This window comes from Squalius cephalus (genome assembly GCF_949319135.1).
Source record: "Squalius cephalus genome assembly, chromosome: 12".
In the NCBI taxonomy this organism is placed as follows: Eukaryota; Metazoa; Chordata; class Actinopteri; order Cypriniformes; family Leuciscidae; genus Squalius; species Squalius cephalus.
This window is the reverse complement of record NC_137133.1, coordinates 26,406,938-26,424,987: the sequence shown is the minus strand read 5'-3', so window position 1 is coordinate 26,424,987 and position 18,050 is coordinate 26,406,938. Positions and strand designations below refer to the sequence as shown.

The 18,050-nt window shown below is 37.9% G+C and overlaps 1 protein-coding gene across 5 annotated transcripts; it reads left to right on the top strand.

Moving 5' to 3' along the window:
* The first annotated feature begins 9,590 nt into the window (after positions 1–9,590).
* Positions 9,591–17,353, top strand: scyl3 (SCY1-like, kinase-like 3). Of its 5 annotated transcripts, none has more exons than XM_079888162.1 (14): positions 9,591–9,812; positions 10,298–10,491; positions 10,871–11,056; positions 11,612–11,725; positions 12,520–12,576; positions 13,081–13,183; positions 13,653–13,764; positions 14,040–14,117; positions 14,194–14,333; positions 14,415–14,602; positions 14,749–14,920; positions 15,596–15,766; positions 15,921–16,657; positions 16,752–17,353. In XM_079888162.1, the coding sequence occupies exons 2-14, from the start codon at positions 10,327–10,329 to the stop codon at positions 16,806–16,808; spliced, it is 2,280 nt and encodes a 759-aa protein (XP_079744288.1). In that variant the 5' UTR covers positions 9,591–9,812; positions 10,298–10,326; the 3' UTR covers positions 16,809–17,353. The 5 variants fall into 5 exon arrangements, with proteins under 5 accessions (XP_079744288.1, XP_079744285.1, XP_079744289.1 ...); XM_079888159.1 differs by having other exon boundaries at positions 15,909–16,657; XM_079888163.1 differs by having other exon boundaries at positions 9,591–10,087.
* The last annotated feature ends 697 nt before the right edge of the window (positions 17,354–18,050 follow it).

Genomic DNA, 18,050 nt, shown 5'->3' with positions numbered 1-18,050 from the left:
TGACCACAAGGCACTGCAGTGGCTGGAGAGGATGAAATATACCAATGGGCGGATTACCAGGTGGTATCTGGCCATGCAGCCATTCCGGTTTACAGTCCAGTACATCCCTGGCAAGTTCAACACCACTGCAGACTACCTCTCTCGCTGGCCCAGCAGCAGCTCTGAAGGGGGGGGGATGTGTGATGGCCACAGCCATGGCCTCACAACCAGTTCAAGAGCGGTAACCTCATGCACTTATATTTTTCCTGAGTTTATGCTGTTTTTCTTTAGGATTAGTTTATATACTTTTTCATACACATTATACATTTGTTATTTATTTAGTTACAAATAACTCACAGGACACGTAGTTCATTTCACATACTTTATACTTTATTTAGTTGACCATACAGAAGTATATTTTTGGGAGCGCGCACCATTAGTTACTTTCGGATTGTCATTCTGTTTGTATAATTATTTGTTTCTGAGCTTACCAGTGTTGGATTCCACACCCGGGAGAGATCCAGGAAGTCGGCTGGCTTAAAGGGGTGGCGCTTGAAGCAGGAGCAGCTTTATAGGGGAGGTGGCCTAATTGGACACTACCATTGTTTGTTATGTCTGGGGGGGGTGTAGCTCATTCTCTCCTTAGATATGTTGGGGTTTAGATTTATATTATATTGAGTATTTTTGTTGAGTTAAGGTTAAGTAAAAGTATATTTCTTTTGGAATAAGTTTTAGGTAGGTTTTGCTGTTATTTGTAGTTTATGTAGTAGTGTTGTTGTTAGTCTTCCCCTGTGTGTCAAAATTGGTCTGATCAGCCAATATATAAGTCCCTGTTGTTTCTTGTGTAGGAGGTCAGTTGTATTTTGAATCTTTTATGTTTAGAGCTCTAGTTATTGTCTGTTTATTTGATTTGTTTTTGGCCCAAAACTTTATCTTTATTTTGTTGTTATGATCATTGGGAAATTAAAATCCTTACTTTTTGAACTTTCCTTGTGACTCCTCTTGCTTAACTGCTTGGTCCCTGACAGTCATAAAGGGATGGACATGGTCAGAAACAATGCTCAGGTAGGCCGTGGCATTTAAACGATGCCCAATTTACACTAAGGGGCCTAAAGTGTGCCAAGAAAACATCCCCCACACCATTACACCACCACCACCAGCCTGCACAGTGGTAACAAGGCATGATGGATCCATGTTCTCATTCTGTTTACGCCAAATTCTGACTCTACCATCTGAATGTCTCAACAGAAATCGAGACTCATCAGACCAGGCAACATTTTTCCAGTCTTCAACTGTCCAATTTTGGTGAGCTCGTGCAAATTGTAGCCTCTTTTTCCTATTTGTAGTGGAGATGAGTGGTACCCGGTGGGGTCTTCTGCTGTTGTAGCCCATCCGCCTCAAGGTTGTGCATGTTGTGGCTTCACAAATGCTTTGCTGCATACCTCGGTTGTAAAGAGTGGTTATTTCAGTCAAAGTTGCTCTTCTATCAGCTTGAATCAGTCGGCCCATTCTCCTCTGACCTCTAGCATCAACAAGGCATTTTCGCCTACAGGACTGCAGCATACTGGATGTTTTTCCCTTTTCACACCATTCTTTGTAAACCCTAGAAATGGTTGTGCGTGAAAATCCCAGTAACTGAGCAGATTGTGAAATACTCAGACCGGCCCGTCTGGCACCAACAACCATGCCACGCTCAAAATTGCTTAAATCACCTTTCTTTCCCATTCTGACATTCAGTTTGGAGTTCAGGAGATTGTCTTGACCAGGACCACACCCCTAAATGCATTGAAGCAACTGCCATGTGATTGATTGATTAGATAATTGCATTAATGAGAAATTGAACAGGTGTTCCTAATAATCCTTTAGGTGAGTGTACATATAAAAGTCTCCCTGTGGTGAAAATCAAACTTTTAATGTTGTTCGTTTTTAATGTCTATGTGGTGTTTTTAATATGATTTATTACAAACCATGTGCCAATTCATACTAGCCTATTGCTGAGTATTTTCTCCTTAAAGGCCCCCTGAAATAAAAATTAGTTTTTTAGTTTTTAGTATGAATATGTTAGCCTTAAGGTTATGAATAAGCTGGTGTGTTCCAAAACAATGACAAAATTCGCATTTAGGGGGATATAAGCATTCAAAACTTTTACAGTCTCTCACTTCCGCTAAAATGGATCACAGATTTTTATGATATCACTGCGGACTTCAGCTTTTCATCACATCTTCTGTCCAATCAAATGCTCTCTAGAATCTAAAGCGGGACGGCCCCCTATGGGGGGGAGGAACAATCCAACCGTCTCCATTGACTTTGCATTGCGAGAGGCTGCCTCCTTGTCATTTATGACTTATAACAAAAAACGAAACAATGTCGAAAAGCTGCTGTGTGACAAGGTGTACAGCAAACAAGCTAAAAAACCCAGAAATACGTTTTTATAATCTGTCGACCCCAAAAAACGAGCATTTAAGGCAGGGGCGTAGTTTGTGGGGGGGTTGGGGGGGAGATAACCCCCCTAATATTTAAATCTATGCATTACAACCCCCCCAATATTTATACCATGATCACATGAAAAATATGCAGACCCAAACTTCAACCCCCCCAATGTTCAAACCAAATCTACGCCCTTGATTTAAGGACACAAAAGTGGATACAGGCAATTGAAACAGAGCGCAAGGTGTCATATTACTCTGAGAACTACGTCCACTGGAGCAGGGAACGTAATCGGCAACAGTATAGCTTAGCTTAAAGAAATATAATATATAAAACTGACATTTGGATATTTGACTTACCAGTGACAAAATGTTTACTGCATTTTTCTTACCAGTGACAAAATGTTTACTGCATTTTTTAGTGCATACTGAGTGTCAGGATCCCAATTTACCCATTCGTTCCAGCCTGTACCCACTTTTGTGTCCTTAAACGCTCGTTTTTTGGGGGTCGACAGATTATAAAAACGTATTTCTGGGTTTTTTTAACTTGTTTGCTGTACAACTTGTCACACAGCAGCTTTTAGGCACTTTTCTGTCTTTTGTTATAAGTCATAAATGACAAGGAGGCAGCCTCTTGCAATGCAAAGTCAATGGAGACGGTTGGATTTTTTTCCCCCTTGATGGGCATGGTCAAGTCAAGTCAAGTCAAGTCAAGTCACCTTTATTTATATAGCGCTTTTTACAATACAGATTGTATCAAAGCAGCTTCACAGTGATAACATGAAAATAATACAACAAAGTTTGTTTCCAGAAGAAAATTGCATCATCGTCCACCCTTAATAAGGCAGATCAATAATATTGTTGAATATTAAATGTCCCCAACTAAGCAAGCCAAAAGCCAAGGCAACAGTGGCAAGGAACCAAAACTCCATGACAGAATGGAGAAAAAAACCTTGGGAGAACCCAGGCTCAGTCGGGGGCCAGTTCTCCTCTGGCGAACGAGCGAACAGTGTATGATTATGATCCAGGCAGCGTTACAGGTCAGAAGTCAGATTGGTCGTGTCAATGAGGCCTTCACAGGGCTGATGAGGCTGGCACTTCAGGATGCGTCATGGTTACGTCCAGGTGCAGATCCAACATCTGATCTGGATACGGCCGGTGTCCACCTCACTTCAGTAAACGGAGAGACTGGTTGACACTTCAGTACTGCGTTGTCGTCGTGTCCAGGCGCAGGTCCTTCATCGGATCTGGATACGGCCTGGATCCGGCGGAAGAGGAGAGACTAGTTGACACTTCAGGACTGCGTTGTCGTCGCGTCCAGGCTCTGGTCCTTCATCAGATCTGGATACGGCCTGGATCCGACGGACTGCGGTAAACCTCGGTATAAACAGAGAGACTAATATTAGCGTAGACGCCATTCTTCTTATGATGTAATGAGTACATCAGGATTTATGGGAAGTGTTCCCGGTTCCGGCTGGCCTAATCTATGCAGCCTAATATGGTATTATAGAAGTCTATAATGTGTTATGTGTATGCTAGGTCAAAGAGATGTGTTTTTAGTCTAGATGTGTGTCTGCTTCCCGGACAATGTTAGGAAGACTGTTCCAAAGTTTTGGTGCTAAATAGGAGAAGGATCTACCGCCAGCAGTCGATTTTGATATTCTAGGTATTATCAACTGGCCAGAATTTTGAGATCGCAAAAGACGTGAAGGACTATAATGCGTTAAAAGCTCGCTCAAGTACTGCGGAGCTAAACCATTTAGTGCTTTGTAAGTAATCAGCAATATTTTAAAATTTATACGATGTTTAATAGGGAGCCAATGCAGTGTTGACAGAACAGGGCTAATATGGTCATACTTCCTGGTTCTGGTAAGAACTCGAGCTGCTGCGTTTTGAACCAGCTGTAATTTGTTTATTAAGCGTGCAGGGCAACCACCCAGTAGAGCATTACAATAATCTAGCCTTGATGTCATGAACGCATGGACTAACTGTACTGCATTTGTCAATGAGAGCATATGACGTAATTAAGATGGAAAAATGCGGTTTTACAGATACTAGACACGTGACTTTCAAATGAAAGATTGGTATCAAAGAGCACACCCAGGTTCCTAACCCACGACGAAGGCTTAACAGAGCAGCCATCAAGTGTTAGACAGTATTCTAGGTTATTACGTGAGGACGTTTTTTGTCCAATAATTAGAATCTCTGTTTTTTCAGAATTAAGTAGTAGGAAATTACTAGTCATCCAATATTTTATATCAGCTATGCATTCCGTTAATTTTGTGAATTGGTAAGTTTCGTCTGGGCGTGAAGAAATATAGAGCTGAGTATCATCAGCATAACAGTGAAAACTAATTCCATGCTTCCTAATGATATCTCCTAAGGGTAGCATGTACAGAGTGAACAGCAACGGTCCTAGTACTGAGCCTTGTGGTACGCCATACTGAACTTGTGATCGATAAGACATCTCTTCATTTACTGCTACAAACTGATAACGGTCAGATAAGTATGATTTAAACCATGTTAATGCAATTCCACTAATGCCAACATAATTTTCGAGTCTATTTAAAAGAATGTTGTGGTCAATGGTGTCAAATGCAGCACTAAGATCGAGTAACACTAATAGCGAGATACAACCACGATCGGATGATAAGAGCACATCATTTGTAACTCTAATGAGAGCAGTCTCAGTATTATGGTACAGTCTAAATCCTGACTGGAAATCCTTGCAGATATCATTTCTTTCTAAAAAGGAACACAGTTGTGAGGATACTGCCTTTTCTAGTATCTTTGACAGAAAAGGTAGATTCGAGATCGGCCTGTAATTGACTAATTCTGTAGGATCAAGTTGCGTTTTTTTAACAAGCGGTTTAATCATAGCCAGCTTAAAAGTTTTCGGTACATATCCTAGTGACAAAGATGATTTAATGATAATAAGAAGAGGATCTATGACCTCTGGAAGCAACTCTTTCAGTAGCTTAGTCGGTATAGGGTCTAACATGTAGGGTCTAACATGTAGTCGATTTAGATGATTTAACGAGTTTAGTAAATTCTTCCTCTCCTACAGCAACGAATGAATCAAATTTTTCTTCAGGGAGACTACAATGCACTGCCTGATGCGATACTGTAGTAGACGATTGCATAGTTATAAATTTCTCCCTGATATTATCAATCTTGTTAGTAAAGAAGTTCATGAAGTCATTAGTGCTGTGCTGCTTGGAAACGTCTGGGGTTGAAGAGTTATTTTTCGTTAGTTTAGCCACTATTTCAAATAAACACCTAGGGTTTTGTTTATTTTCTTCTAATAGGTTTGAAAAATAAGCAGATCTAGCAGCTTTTAAGGCCTCTCTGTATGCAATTGAGCTCTCTTTCCATGAAATGCGAAATACCTCTAGTTTTGTTTTCTTCCAGTTGCGCTCCATTTTTCTGGCTGCTCTCTTAAGGGCCCGAGTGTGCTCGTTGTACCACAACGTTGGACTATTTTCTTTAATCTTCTTTAAGCGCAACGGAGAAACTGTGTCTAAGGTGCTGGAAAAGAGAGAGTTAATAGTTTCTGTCGCAGTATCTAGTTCTTCTAAGCTATCCGGGATGCTAAGATGATGAAACTGATTAGGAAGATCATTAATAAAGCAATCTTTAGTGGCAGAAGTGATAGGTCTAACATATTTGTAACACGGAGTCGACTTTGCAGCCTTGGCTAAATGTAATTTACACGAGACTAAATAATGATCTGAGATGTCATCGCTCTGCTGCAGAATTTCAACGGCATCAACATTGATTCCATGTGATAATATTAGATCTAGAGTATGATTACGACAATGAGTTGGTCCTGACACATGTTGTCTAACTCCAATAGAGTTCAGAATGTCTTTAAATCACTGTTTATAGATCTGGTATAATCTGGTCTTCAGATTATGACGCGTTGCGCTCTGTCTCTATACTAAATGTAGAGCCATGTGAGCCATTCCACCGAATGGGTGACATTTCAGTCCCAAGGACATTATATGTATAAAAATGTATGAAAATTAATTCTAAAATACATTTTATTATTAAGCAAAGTGTCCCGCACTACCTGCAAATTTAAAATGTAAAAACATTAATAAAAACTAACTAGAACACTAAAAAAATAGCATTTGTTGCATGTCCCCACTCTCTATCTACTTTACCATGAAATATAATGATTAAAATCCTTCAGAAATCTTTTTTTTTTTTTTTTTTTTTTGCATTGTTGTGTGACCTTATATCCAATCTATGCTTTAAATGTTTTTTGTTTGTTTTTTTCATGAGAAAAAATATTTTATCTAATATTTTAGATAAAATGTAGTCATGTCCCCGGGTTTTCACTCAGTCCTGTTACCCTAACACATTCCCCCCTCTGAAACTTAGAACATTCCACAAGACACATTTTCAACAGGAAGTGCATCATCTGGATCTTCTGAAGGCAATTGGAAGGCCAAAAGTAAAAAAAAAAAAAAAAAAAAAAAAAGGAAGGCCAAAAGTAAGTCCTCTCATTTTAATTTCTGTATATTTGATGAAATTGTAAATATGACTGAGAAGGTCAATCTCAACATATTGTCCTCTTACATAAATTATTTCTTAGATGTTATTTGTTTATTTTAAAAATATTAACTTTTGGTAAGTCACTAGAATTTGCTCAGTTTTCTCATGCTATTAGCATGCTATGTGGCCATATGTCATGTATTTGATAACTTTTTCCTTAAAAACTCAATGCTGTTACTTTCGGTCATATGAAAAATAACAGGAGTGAGTAGAGTCCTCTGTTTTGTTGATTTAATACGGGGCTCAGTAACTTCGGGATTTCTTCGCTGTATTCTCGCTTTTTGCTCGCAGGTTTCTCTCTAGAGCTCCCCCCACAGCTTCGGAATAGATATTTGACAACACTGTTGTAAAAACTCGTAGGCGATTCTCGGACACCAGAGGCTAGTAGATCAACGACATCAAAGCACATGGGACATTCTTTAAAACGTCTTCTTCATTCGGGTTCAAACAACGTGAGGGAGCGCAATAATGACAGCATTTTAGCAGATTTCTTTTAGCCGTAAAGCAATTGTTTACATCGCGAGACCTGATATCACGCGAGACTTCCTGATGGGCCTTTCACACAGGACGCGGTATGCGCGGCGCTGCGCTATAAAACCCATTCATTTCAATGGCCTGCGCCGCGCAAGGACGTTTTGTTGCTGCGTCGACCAAAGCGCAAGCGCAGCGGTGCGCATCATTGGCGTGCTCACGCGCACGCCGCGGTCAAAGTTCAAAATAGTTCAACTTTTGCCGCTGCGCTCTGTGACGATTACCAGCGCGGCCAATAGAATCGGGGGATCCAAACAAGCACGGAAATCAAAATGGATGAACGGCTAGTAGTGTGTATATATATAATTTGTTTTTTAGTTTCAGGTTTAATGTTTGAATAAATGTTTTATTCTAAAAAAGAGCTGACTTCATGATTCTTGTTTTGATTCAGATATGAAAGTATATAAAATCGCGTTGTATCTGAAGGGCAACGCTGAACCCAGCGGCAAGCGCCGCGCATACCGCGTCCTGTGTGAAAGGCCCATGACGCGGCGGCCGGCGGCCCGTCGGCTCAAAGTTGCAAGTGCGTATTTTCCGCTCACGGGCACCAGGGGGGTGCGAAACGACCACCATTCAACCCGAAATAAGTAATATAACCATTCCAATGACTCCGAAGCTGTTCAGTTAAGGTAAAAAGGTTACTTAGTTCACCTTTAAATATTAGTTGATATAATACTATTCACCTGAATTATGAGTTTTAAGGTTGCAATTACTTAAATTGTAGACATTAGTATTAGTTTTACGATGTGAATGTCATGCTTCCTGGGAGCCAGTCCACCACGAAGTGACTTAAACGTTTTGTCTTTGTCTTTCTTATATTTTGTAGAAGATGCAGAGAACCCATACTATGCAGGTGCCAGAAACACCCACCCATGGCATTCTGCAAGGGAAGGAGCGAGACACACCCGCAATCCTCTCTTTTCTCCCTTTTTGTCTTCACTTCCCTCTTTCTCTCTTTTCTCATCTCTCTCCTTCTTTCTCTTTCCACCTCCTTCACTGTGAAGTACTACTAGCACATAGTACATCACTTCAACACAGAAATCTTATGCACACACGTGGACACTCATTCCTATTACCCAATGTTCATTCCTGTTACCAAGTGTTCTTTCCTGTTACTTTTTCTTTTTCTAAAAAAATAAAGTTAAACCACTGTTTTTTATCAGTTTTGTTTGGTCCATCATTTATACAATTGTTTAATAAATTAAATTATAAAAAAATATATAAATTTGAGGCTTCGGTCTTCTTTAAAATGAAAAAATGGCTTTGTGTTTTTATTAAAATACAAATTGCCTTGATATATATATATATATATATATATATATATATATATATATATATATATATCAAGGCAATTTGTATTTTAATATCACAATATCACACAAATATCAATTATTTCAACAAATAACCAACAGCTTTAAAATAAACACTTTCTTGTGGGGAAAACAAAGGAATTAATTGACATGCTTTTAAACATGCTTTTTAAATGGCATATGATTTTCGGTAATAGGACTGAGAAAACATGCATCCATCTTCTGCAGAAACCTTGTAAAAATAAATAAATAAAGTTGCCTGAGATTGAACAATACACATTTTGAATAGTTAAATATGTGTAGTATTAGATTCAATGTTGAAAAAAGATTGAAGATTGAAAAAAAAAAAAAGTTTAGTTACCTTGCTATTTTAAGGCTATTTTTCCAAGGAATTTTTTTTTACTTATTTTTTTTAAATATGTCATTTTGGTGATCAAAGATGAGTTTTAAGGGATAGAATTATGGACTACAGGGGGACTTTAAGTAATTAATATATCAAGTTTGGTCAACCTGCGTTATCTCACACCACCGACGGGTGAACCATTGACTATATTTCGGTTGATACGAATCGACTAAATGTATACAGTGCACTTTAAAACACCATCATGTGAAAGTGTGTGAAGCAAAAACAACATTATATTTTAATCATATTCCCGAAAATGCTGAGCTAAAAAAGCAATCTTAAAAATATTTATTCCCCTTTCGTTGCTGAGAGACAGTCACCCCTGCACAGCAAGATGGTTTCGTCCAAATCTATAACAGGAAGAGCCGGTGTTTACCGTTTGCGAACAGGAAGTTGTGCATCTTGCCAAAATCGTTGCAGTCTGTCAAATCAAACGATTTGTTGCTGAGAAAATGAATTTAAAGTGTTTGTCCGCTGCGCAAAGACTTGGTCGAGGTTAATGGAAAGCAAACGCGGAGACATTGTGCAATAATGGTGCATACTGAAAAGGAAAACTGGTTTTCCTAGGCAATTCGCTTCCTGTGAGGTGACACCGCCATACAGGTAGTCTACTCGCGGTACAGCTGTCATGTATAGGGTATAGATCGTTACACAAAATAAACACTTCTCCTAAATACCGAGTGACAATTAAAATGCGAACCGAATCTAATATGTGACGTTAAGAGCTTGTCCAGTGTGATTCTGTCAGTGTTGATGCAGTAAAAATGCTCTGCATTGAATTCGTGACATGACATGTTGTTCGTAAAACTTGCCATATGCCAATCATTACTGAGATCACTTTGTCTAAATGTTATTTCCAGATTGTCCTTGAAAGACAGGTAAGAGCTTTGAATAAGGATTGTAACAAACATTCTGCTACTTTTTGACATGTTGCATACACTTTATTACACGTCAGTCACTACTGTAGCCTGTTTCAGTGGTGTTTCAATTAGGACATTGTCATCATACATTTTGTCATCAGACATACATACGAAGGAGACATTTTGTCTTTTGTAGTACAGGTATTCATTATGTTTTTTCCCTGACAGTGAGATAGACAGACCCTCTCAGTATAAGGATGGGTGCTGAGAGCAGTGCCCTGCCAAGCTGTGTGCTGGAAGAGCCGCTGATGACGCTGCCCTCTGGTCTTACCATGTACTCCGCCCTCCTCCAGGATGGCAAGCCTGCCTCCGTCTTTGTGCATAAGCAAGACAATGAAGATAAAGTCAATAAAGCTGCCAAGGTATAAGTGAACAGCTAACAAGTGACCTCACCAATAACCTGCATTATCTGTCAAAAGTTTGGGCACATCTGCTCACAAACACTTTATTATTAGTATTTTCCACATTGTAGAATAATAGTGAAGTCATCAAAACTATATGAAATATAAACTGAATTGAAATATGGGAATTATTATGTAGTAGTCAAATTTTATTATATAAATAATAAACAGTTAATAAGTATATTCTAAATGATTAATAACTCAATTATATAGGCTATATATATATATTATGTATGTATGTTTTTTTAAGCCTACCTCTAAATCACTCAGCTGTTTCAGTTCCGGACATGTCATGTACATTGAAATGAATTAACCTGAGATAATACATCTTCCTTTGCAGCACTTGAAGACATTAAGGCATCCATGTCTTCTTCGCTTCCTGTCATGCTCAGTGCAGGGTCACGGTATACATTTAGTGACAGAGCCAGTTGAACCATTAAAACGGCTGCTTGACAATCTTACTCCGGAGGAGATCTGCGCAGGCCTCTATGACCTGCTGCAAGCGCTAGTTTTTCTACATGACAGGGTAAGAGTCCATTTACATTTAATTCGTGTTTTTTTTTTAATTCAGACATTTAGTTGAAAAATGACATTATATGTGACCCTGGACCACAAAACCAGTCACATGGGTAAATGTTTTGAAATTGAGAATTATACACCACATGAAAGCTGAATAAATAAGCTGTCCATTGATGTATGGTTTGTTAGTTAGTATAGGACAATATTTGGCCGAGATACAATAATTTGAAAATCTGGAATCTGAGGGTGCAAAAAAATCGGAACATTGAGAAAATCGTCTTTAAAGTTGTCCATTGATGTTCGTGATTGTGCAGCATTCACTCACAAAAATAAAAAATTTAAATATTTACGGTAGGAAAGTTACAAAATATCTTCATGGAACAATTACTTTACTTAATATCCTAATGATTTTTGGCATAAATGAAAAAGCGATCATTTTGACCCATACAATGTGTTGTTGGCTATTGCCACAAATATACCCGTGCGACTTGTCCTGGTTTTGTGGTCCAGGGTCACATGTACACGCATTGTTCTAGCTAAATCATTCCTTTTTGTCTCTTAGGGCAAATCAAGTCACAACAATGTGTGCATATCCTCAGTGTTTGTCAGTGAAGATGGCCATTGGAAGCTTGGGGGGATGGAAACCGTCTGCAAGTTTTCAGAGGCAACACCAGAGGTGACATTTGTTACTAGTTTATGCCTTATAAAGGTACACTATGTAACTTTTGGCCCTCTCGCAGTAAAAAACAACAACCATAATAATCCAGTAATGAAACAAGTGAAGTATTTATGAGCGAGTCATTGAATCATTCATTCAAACTGATTTTTTAAAAATAATTCATTAACAATTTAACATTGTAAATAGACTGCAATTAACATTTTGTCAGAACCTCTAGTAAAATACATGCTATTTTGCTTAGTTGTGTCAGTGATCTCTGTTTGAACATCGTGAAAAAAAATCTCCTGAGGTTCGAGATTTAGTGTGCTCCATGTCATCCTTTCTCGCTCGTTGTGACAACTAAGCTATGCCACTTCCACATGGGTCAAAGTAGCTAGAGCAACTTTTCTCTATTTACGGATATGACGAGTTACACTTGGGAGAGTAACACAACAAGTAACAATTTTGAAATAAAAAAAACAAACAAACAAAAAAAACCCATATAACAGGTTCAAGGCAGGTTCAACATAGTGAATCAGGGTAAGACAAAAACATGTTTTAGAAAAAGGATTCATGGTGTATTGACTTAAATGTTGTTAATTTTAAACAAAACTGTTACATAGTGTACCCCCTGGGTCTCAATGTCTCTTTTGTTTCAAAAGATTTTTAATGTCATGGCTTTGTTAAAAATAGTTAAATATTTTAAATTCCAATATATATATTAAGTTATAATAACATATAGATTTATATGATAGATATTATATTATAAAGTTGATTACTCTAACCCTTTGTATGTGTGACTTCCTCTCCAGTTTCTCAGAAGTATCCAGAATGTAAGGGAAAATGGTGCCATTCCTCCTGAGGAAATGGTAGGTACCATATATACCACCATTCAAAAGTTTGGGGTCAGTAATATGTTATGTAATTTTAACAAATATTTCTATTTCAGATAAATACTGTTCTTTTGAACTTGCAACAATGTACTAGTACAAATACAATGTAGCACAACTGTATTCAACATTGATAATAATAAGAAAATCCAAATCAGTAAATTAGAATGATTTCTGAAGGATCATGTGACACTGAAGACTGCTGATTTAGCTTTGCCATCACAGGAATTATTTACATTTTAAAATATATTAAAATAGAAAACAGTTATTTTAAATTGTAATAATATTTCATAATATTAATGTTTTACTGTATTTTTAATCAAATAAATCTATCCTTGTTAAGCAGAGAAGACAACCCCAAATTTTTCATCATAATCATATTTGTTGCTGGAATTCACAAGGCCTGGGATAAATTACAGGCTGACGATGACAGCCCTGATCATTCTGACTAAGTAATTTAATAATGTTTTTTGTTTTTTTTAGCTTGAAGGATTCAAAATTCTTCCCGACAAGCATGCCCACTCCCGAGACGCTTTTTCATTCGGGGTGATGGTGGAGGCTTTTCTTCCACTCCTGACGGGACACGGTTAGTAACACTCTTAATTCAGCAGACGAATGTAAAGCGGGCTCGGTGTGTCTAGGATTAATCCTGTTGTGGCAGTTGCTAAGCCCTTACTGCTCAGACATTGTGACATATTTGTTAATGGACTGACAACTGCGATCACAACGATTTTACACGTCAGAGGCTCTTTAAAGACAGGTTTTCCATTCAGAGCGGGTTATAATGTTGTCATGTTCAAAGAACAAAATGATCCACATGAGCAATGTAATAGTGATGCAACATTTTGGCTTCTATGCTGATTTTTGGAGCAGAGGCTCACTGAAAACATATGCGTGGCTGTCTGTGCTATCTTTTTTCCTTTTTTTTTAGTGAGTCTCACCCACTAAATAGTTTTTCCATTCCCTCTTTCTTATGTGTTTATATTTATTTTTCCATGTCTGCTCCCCATTTTTGTAACTTCCATGTGGTCCTCCACTCAAACTTTCTGTCTCAGTCTCAGATGATTTGTTGGAGAGTCTAAAGAACATGCTGCAGGCCAGCCTATTGACCCCTGACCCCATGTCTCGCCCATCACTCAGCATGCTGCTGACTCACACTTTCTTCAGGTTCGCTTTTGAAAACTACTCTATTTAAATTGTCTATTCGTGACATAAAGTGTCTTTTGAAATTACCTAATTTTAGCTGAAAATTCAGCTTTGCCATAACAGGAATAAATTACACTTTAAATTGTAGTAATAATTCACTATTTGACTGTTTTTGCTGTATTTTTGATCAGATAAATATAATTTAGTTTGCCTATAAAAAGTGAATTTCCCTAAATTTAAATATAATGATTATTAAGATGATGAAATTATTTAAACGCATAACCTATCTCTTATAGAAATGACTTCTTAGATATCATGAATTTTCTGAAGAGTTTAACCCTGAAAAATGAGGAGGAGAAGAATGAATTCTTCAAGTAAGCTTCCCTCTCAAATACATGATTTTATTAGAAGGATGACATGTTGCGCTTAAATAACTTTGTGTTTCTGCAGGTTTCTCTTGGACCGAGTTCAGAACCTCCCAGAGATGTTAATTGCTACACGTCTGGCTCCTAATCTACTCAATTCTTTAGTGTTTGCTGAGCCCATGGCAGTGAAAAGCTTTCTTCCTCACCTCCTACGGCCTAAGCAAGGTAAAACCAGTCAGTAAACTTTTAGGTGATGCTTACTTGTACTCTTCATTAGTCTCAGTGGTGATCTGTTTTCTGATGTAGACTCGAGTGTGAGCGCTGGAGAGGAGTGTCTTCTGTCTTTGTCTTTGTATCGGAGATACGTGGTTCCTCAGCTCCTCAAGCTCTATAGGATGAATGAAGAACACGTCAGGATTGTGCTTCTCTCCCACATTCACATCTATGCAGAGTTCTTTCCTTATGAAGAACTCAAAAAACAGATTCTTCCTCAGGTACTGAGAATGTTTGTTCTTATATCAACAGCTTAGTACTACTGTGTACTTGTTTAGAGAAATATAAAATTAGTAAATTCATAATGTTTTTAAGTTGACATTTATACTTTGATTGTTTCAGTTATTTCCCACACTTTATCATTCAGGTTTTGCTGGGAATGAGGGATACAAATGACTCACTCGTTGCTCTGACGCTACAGAGCTTGGCTGTGCTTGTCCCATTGCTGGGTGCCCAAGTTGTTGTTGGTGGGGAGAGGACAAAAGTTTTTAAACGGACTACGCCAAACTTCCCCAAGTCCACAGAGGTCACCCCTGAGAGTAAGTATCCTGTAGCTGGATTCTCATTTATCAGTAAGTCTTCTTAATTACTAATGTATTTATAAATTAAATTCAGATACTAAGGTATGAAACACTTTTGATGGTACTAACATTATTTTCAGGCCACTGGAGGACGCTGCTGCATCAATTTCTACAAAATTATCTGTTTTTCTTTCCTTATAAGAGGAGCTGAATGCACCACACTTTAAAACAAAACAAAAATAGATTAACCACATTGATTATAAACAGACAAAGACATTTTTAATGTTACAAAAAAACTAGGGCTGTCAAAAGATTAATCGCGATTAATCGCATCCAAAACAAAAGTTTGTTTTTAATAATATATGTGTGTGTACTGTGTATAATTAAATTTGTATATATAAATACACACACATGCATGTATATATTTAAGAAAAATGTGTTATTTATATATATAAAAAATATATATTTATATATAATATAAACTATATAAATATATATACAGTATATGTATGCAAATATTTCTTAAATATATACATGCATGTGTGTGTATTTATATATACAAAATAATTATACACAGTACACACACATATATTATGTAAACACAAACTTTTATTTTGGATGCTATTAATCGCGATTAATCTTTTGACAGCCCTAAAAAAAACATATACTCTCATCTAACTTTTTCCTCTGCAGCATCGCCTGTGCATATTGTTGGGCCATTGCATCCCCATATCTCACAACCACCAAAAGTTCTGAATGTGTTCCCTAAGGGCTCAGAGGACAAAAAGGTTGTTATAGAAAATATGTACTCCTTCCAAGCAACTGAAAAAAACACTACCCAGCGCACCATTGCAGAGAGAGCAGGTATGCCACAACCGACACTTAGTTCTGAACTGCTTATTCTCAAGCAATAATTTGGACATTTGAAAAGAAAAGCTAAATTTATCTTGAATTAAATGTATTTGTCCCTACTTGGTGTTTGAATGTGCAACCCTTCTAAAACAAGTGGTCTCTCCAGCATTGAGCAGCGAGATGTCATTCCCTCTGAATGGGTACAAAATTGGCACACAGGCTGTGGATAGCATGAAAAGTAACGGAGCGGTGAGATCCGATGAAGACTGGCCTAACTGGAGTGACACAGAGGAGGCAGAGAAAGACAAGAGCCAGTCAGTCCAGATCAGCATTCGGTCGGCAGACATCCCAGATCAGAGCAACTCTGCTATGCCAGCTGACAATGAGGATGAGAGCAAGGAACCCTGGGATGATTTCGAGGACTCAGAAGTGACTTCAGGACAATCACCTTCCACTGCTTTACCAGTCTTTGTACCAAAGGCATCAACAAAAAGCAGTGTGTCATCTCCTCCAAAACAATCAAAAGCACTCAAACTGAACCCTAGTGTTAAAAGTGTTCCAGATCATAACCATACCTCATCATGGGACCCCAGCTGGGACCAGGGAACTGACACCCTCAAACCCAGCAAAAGCTTGGCATCGGAGACCAAGCCAAAAAGCACAATCAAAAGCCCTGAAGCTGGAAGTCTTGGGGAGGAGTTCACAATTGCGGTGAAGAAAAAGCCAGAGAAAGATCCAGAACTAGACTTCTTTGCAGACATGGTCCCAGATATAAAGCTGTCTTCCTCATTTCTGCTCCCTGTGGAGAGCTCGGCTAGTGAACTCATCACGGGACACACATCAGACCCATTGATAGATAGACTAAGCCTCACTGCCAAGTTTGCTGCAGCTGACTTAACTGAAGTAAGTTCAGCTGTGCGACCCAGCATTTTTATAACTACAGTATATCGATGAATATCATTGAAGCGTTCGCTGAACTTTTGTTTTGTTTTGACAGACGGAGGCAGAAGGTTGGGGTGATGACCTCAACTGGGAAGATGAGAATGCATGGTGATCAGCTTGGTCCTTTACACAAAGCCATATGACAAGAGATTCCCATACAAAAACAGTTACATATTCCATCATGACATTATCACTAAAGACCAACCTAGACCACAACTTGACATAAAAATGTAGTAATTAAGAACTATAATTTAAGAGAATAGTGTGTATTTTCAGATTCCCCCACCCAGTCCAATATGATAATCACTCTACTGTCACCATAGAAATTGTTTGGCTACTGAAAAAGGTTCTGTGCAGTTTCGTTTTTTCAAAATAGCATGACGGACCTAAATATGCCAAATTCTATTAGGAATCCTTCAGTTATGTTGCACAGAAAAGGGGTACATAACTTGAAAATACATCTACTTCTAATGTTGGTTTTATTTGTGCCATACAGGTTTTTTGTTTTTTTTTGTTTGATGAGCCTTAGAGGACAGACAGCCTCAACTTGAGAAAAAATACATACTCTAACTTGTTCAATAGATTTGGGTGAGAGCCTGACATAATTTATTTGTATTATCAGCTGCTGATTAAATAAAATGGTTTTATGGTATTTGACCTTCTTTGATTCCTTTCGACATTTCGTTCACAGATTTGTTTTATATTGACTATGAAATAAAAAAATCTGCCACAGACTTAAGGTTGACACTACACCAACAGACACCAACCAAAGCCAGCAGACGTGTTTGTTGGATTTCAGATCAGAGTGTTAGCTCGTTGGTTGGCATTTGTTTTCAGTGACTGAATATGTTCAATCTGTGTTTGTCGGGTTATGGAATGTCTGGGCAGTATGGTATGATTTTTTTATGGCATCAACAAACTGATTTAATCTGGTGATTGTTGGTGTCTGTGCAAAGTGAACTAGCATTTAGATGGATTTACAATAAAAAATGTAACTGACAGCCATAATGTCATGGTAATTTTTAAATTCTGAATTGTAATTAGTGTTCTTGCATTTATTTTGCATATCTATTTAAAGTCATCTATTTTGTAAATGCATATCATAGATCTTATTGTGAATGATTCATCCATGTTTTTTCATTATGACTCATAACTCATTTAGTTAGTTTAAACCTCACCCCTCTACATGCTCGCATTAATATTCGAGCCCAAATAACGAGGCCACATCTCAACAACCGACATTACACTCTGATGCACGCTAAAACATGGAAGAAAAGATCTGACGCAACTTGTTTCATTGTAACTAACCCTTGTAACCATGTAACTGCCTTTACACTAAAATGGTATGTTGATT

What these genes read in the sequence shown, in the direction of transcription:
- scyl3 (XM_079888159.1), top strand. Translation starts at nt 10,327, where the DNA reads ATGGGTGCTGAGAGCAGTGCCCTGCCAAGCTGTGTGCTGGAAGAGCCG. An exon ending in GAGAAGAATGAATTCTTCAA is followed by an intron (nt 14,118 to 14,193) that starts GTAAGCTTCCCT and finishes GTGTTTCTGCAG; the next exon opens with GTTTCTCTTGGACCGAGTTC. An exon ending in CCTCCTACGGCCTAAGCAAG is followed by an intron (nt 14,334 to 14,414) that starts GTAAAACCAGTC and finishes TTTCTGATGTAG; the next exon opens with ACTCGAGTGTGAGCGCTGGA.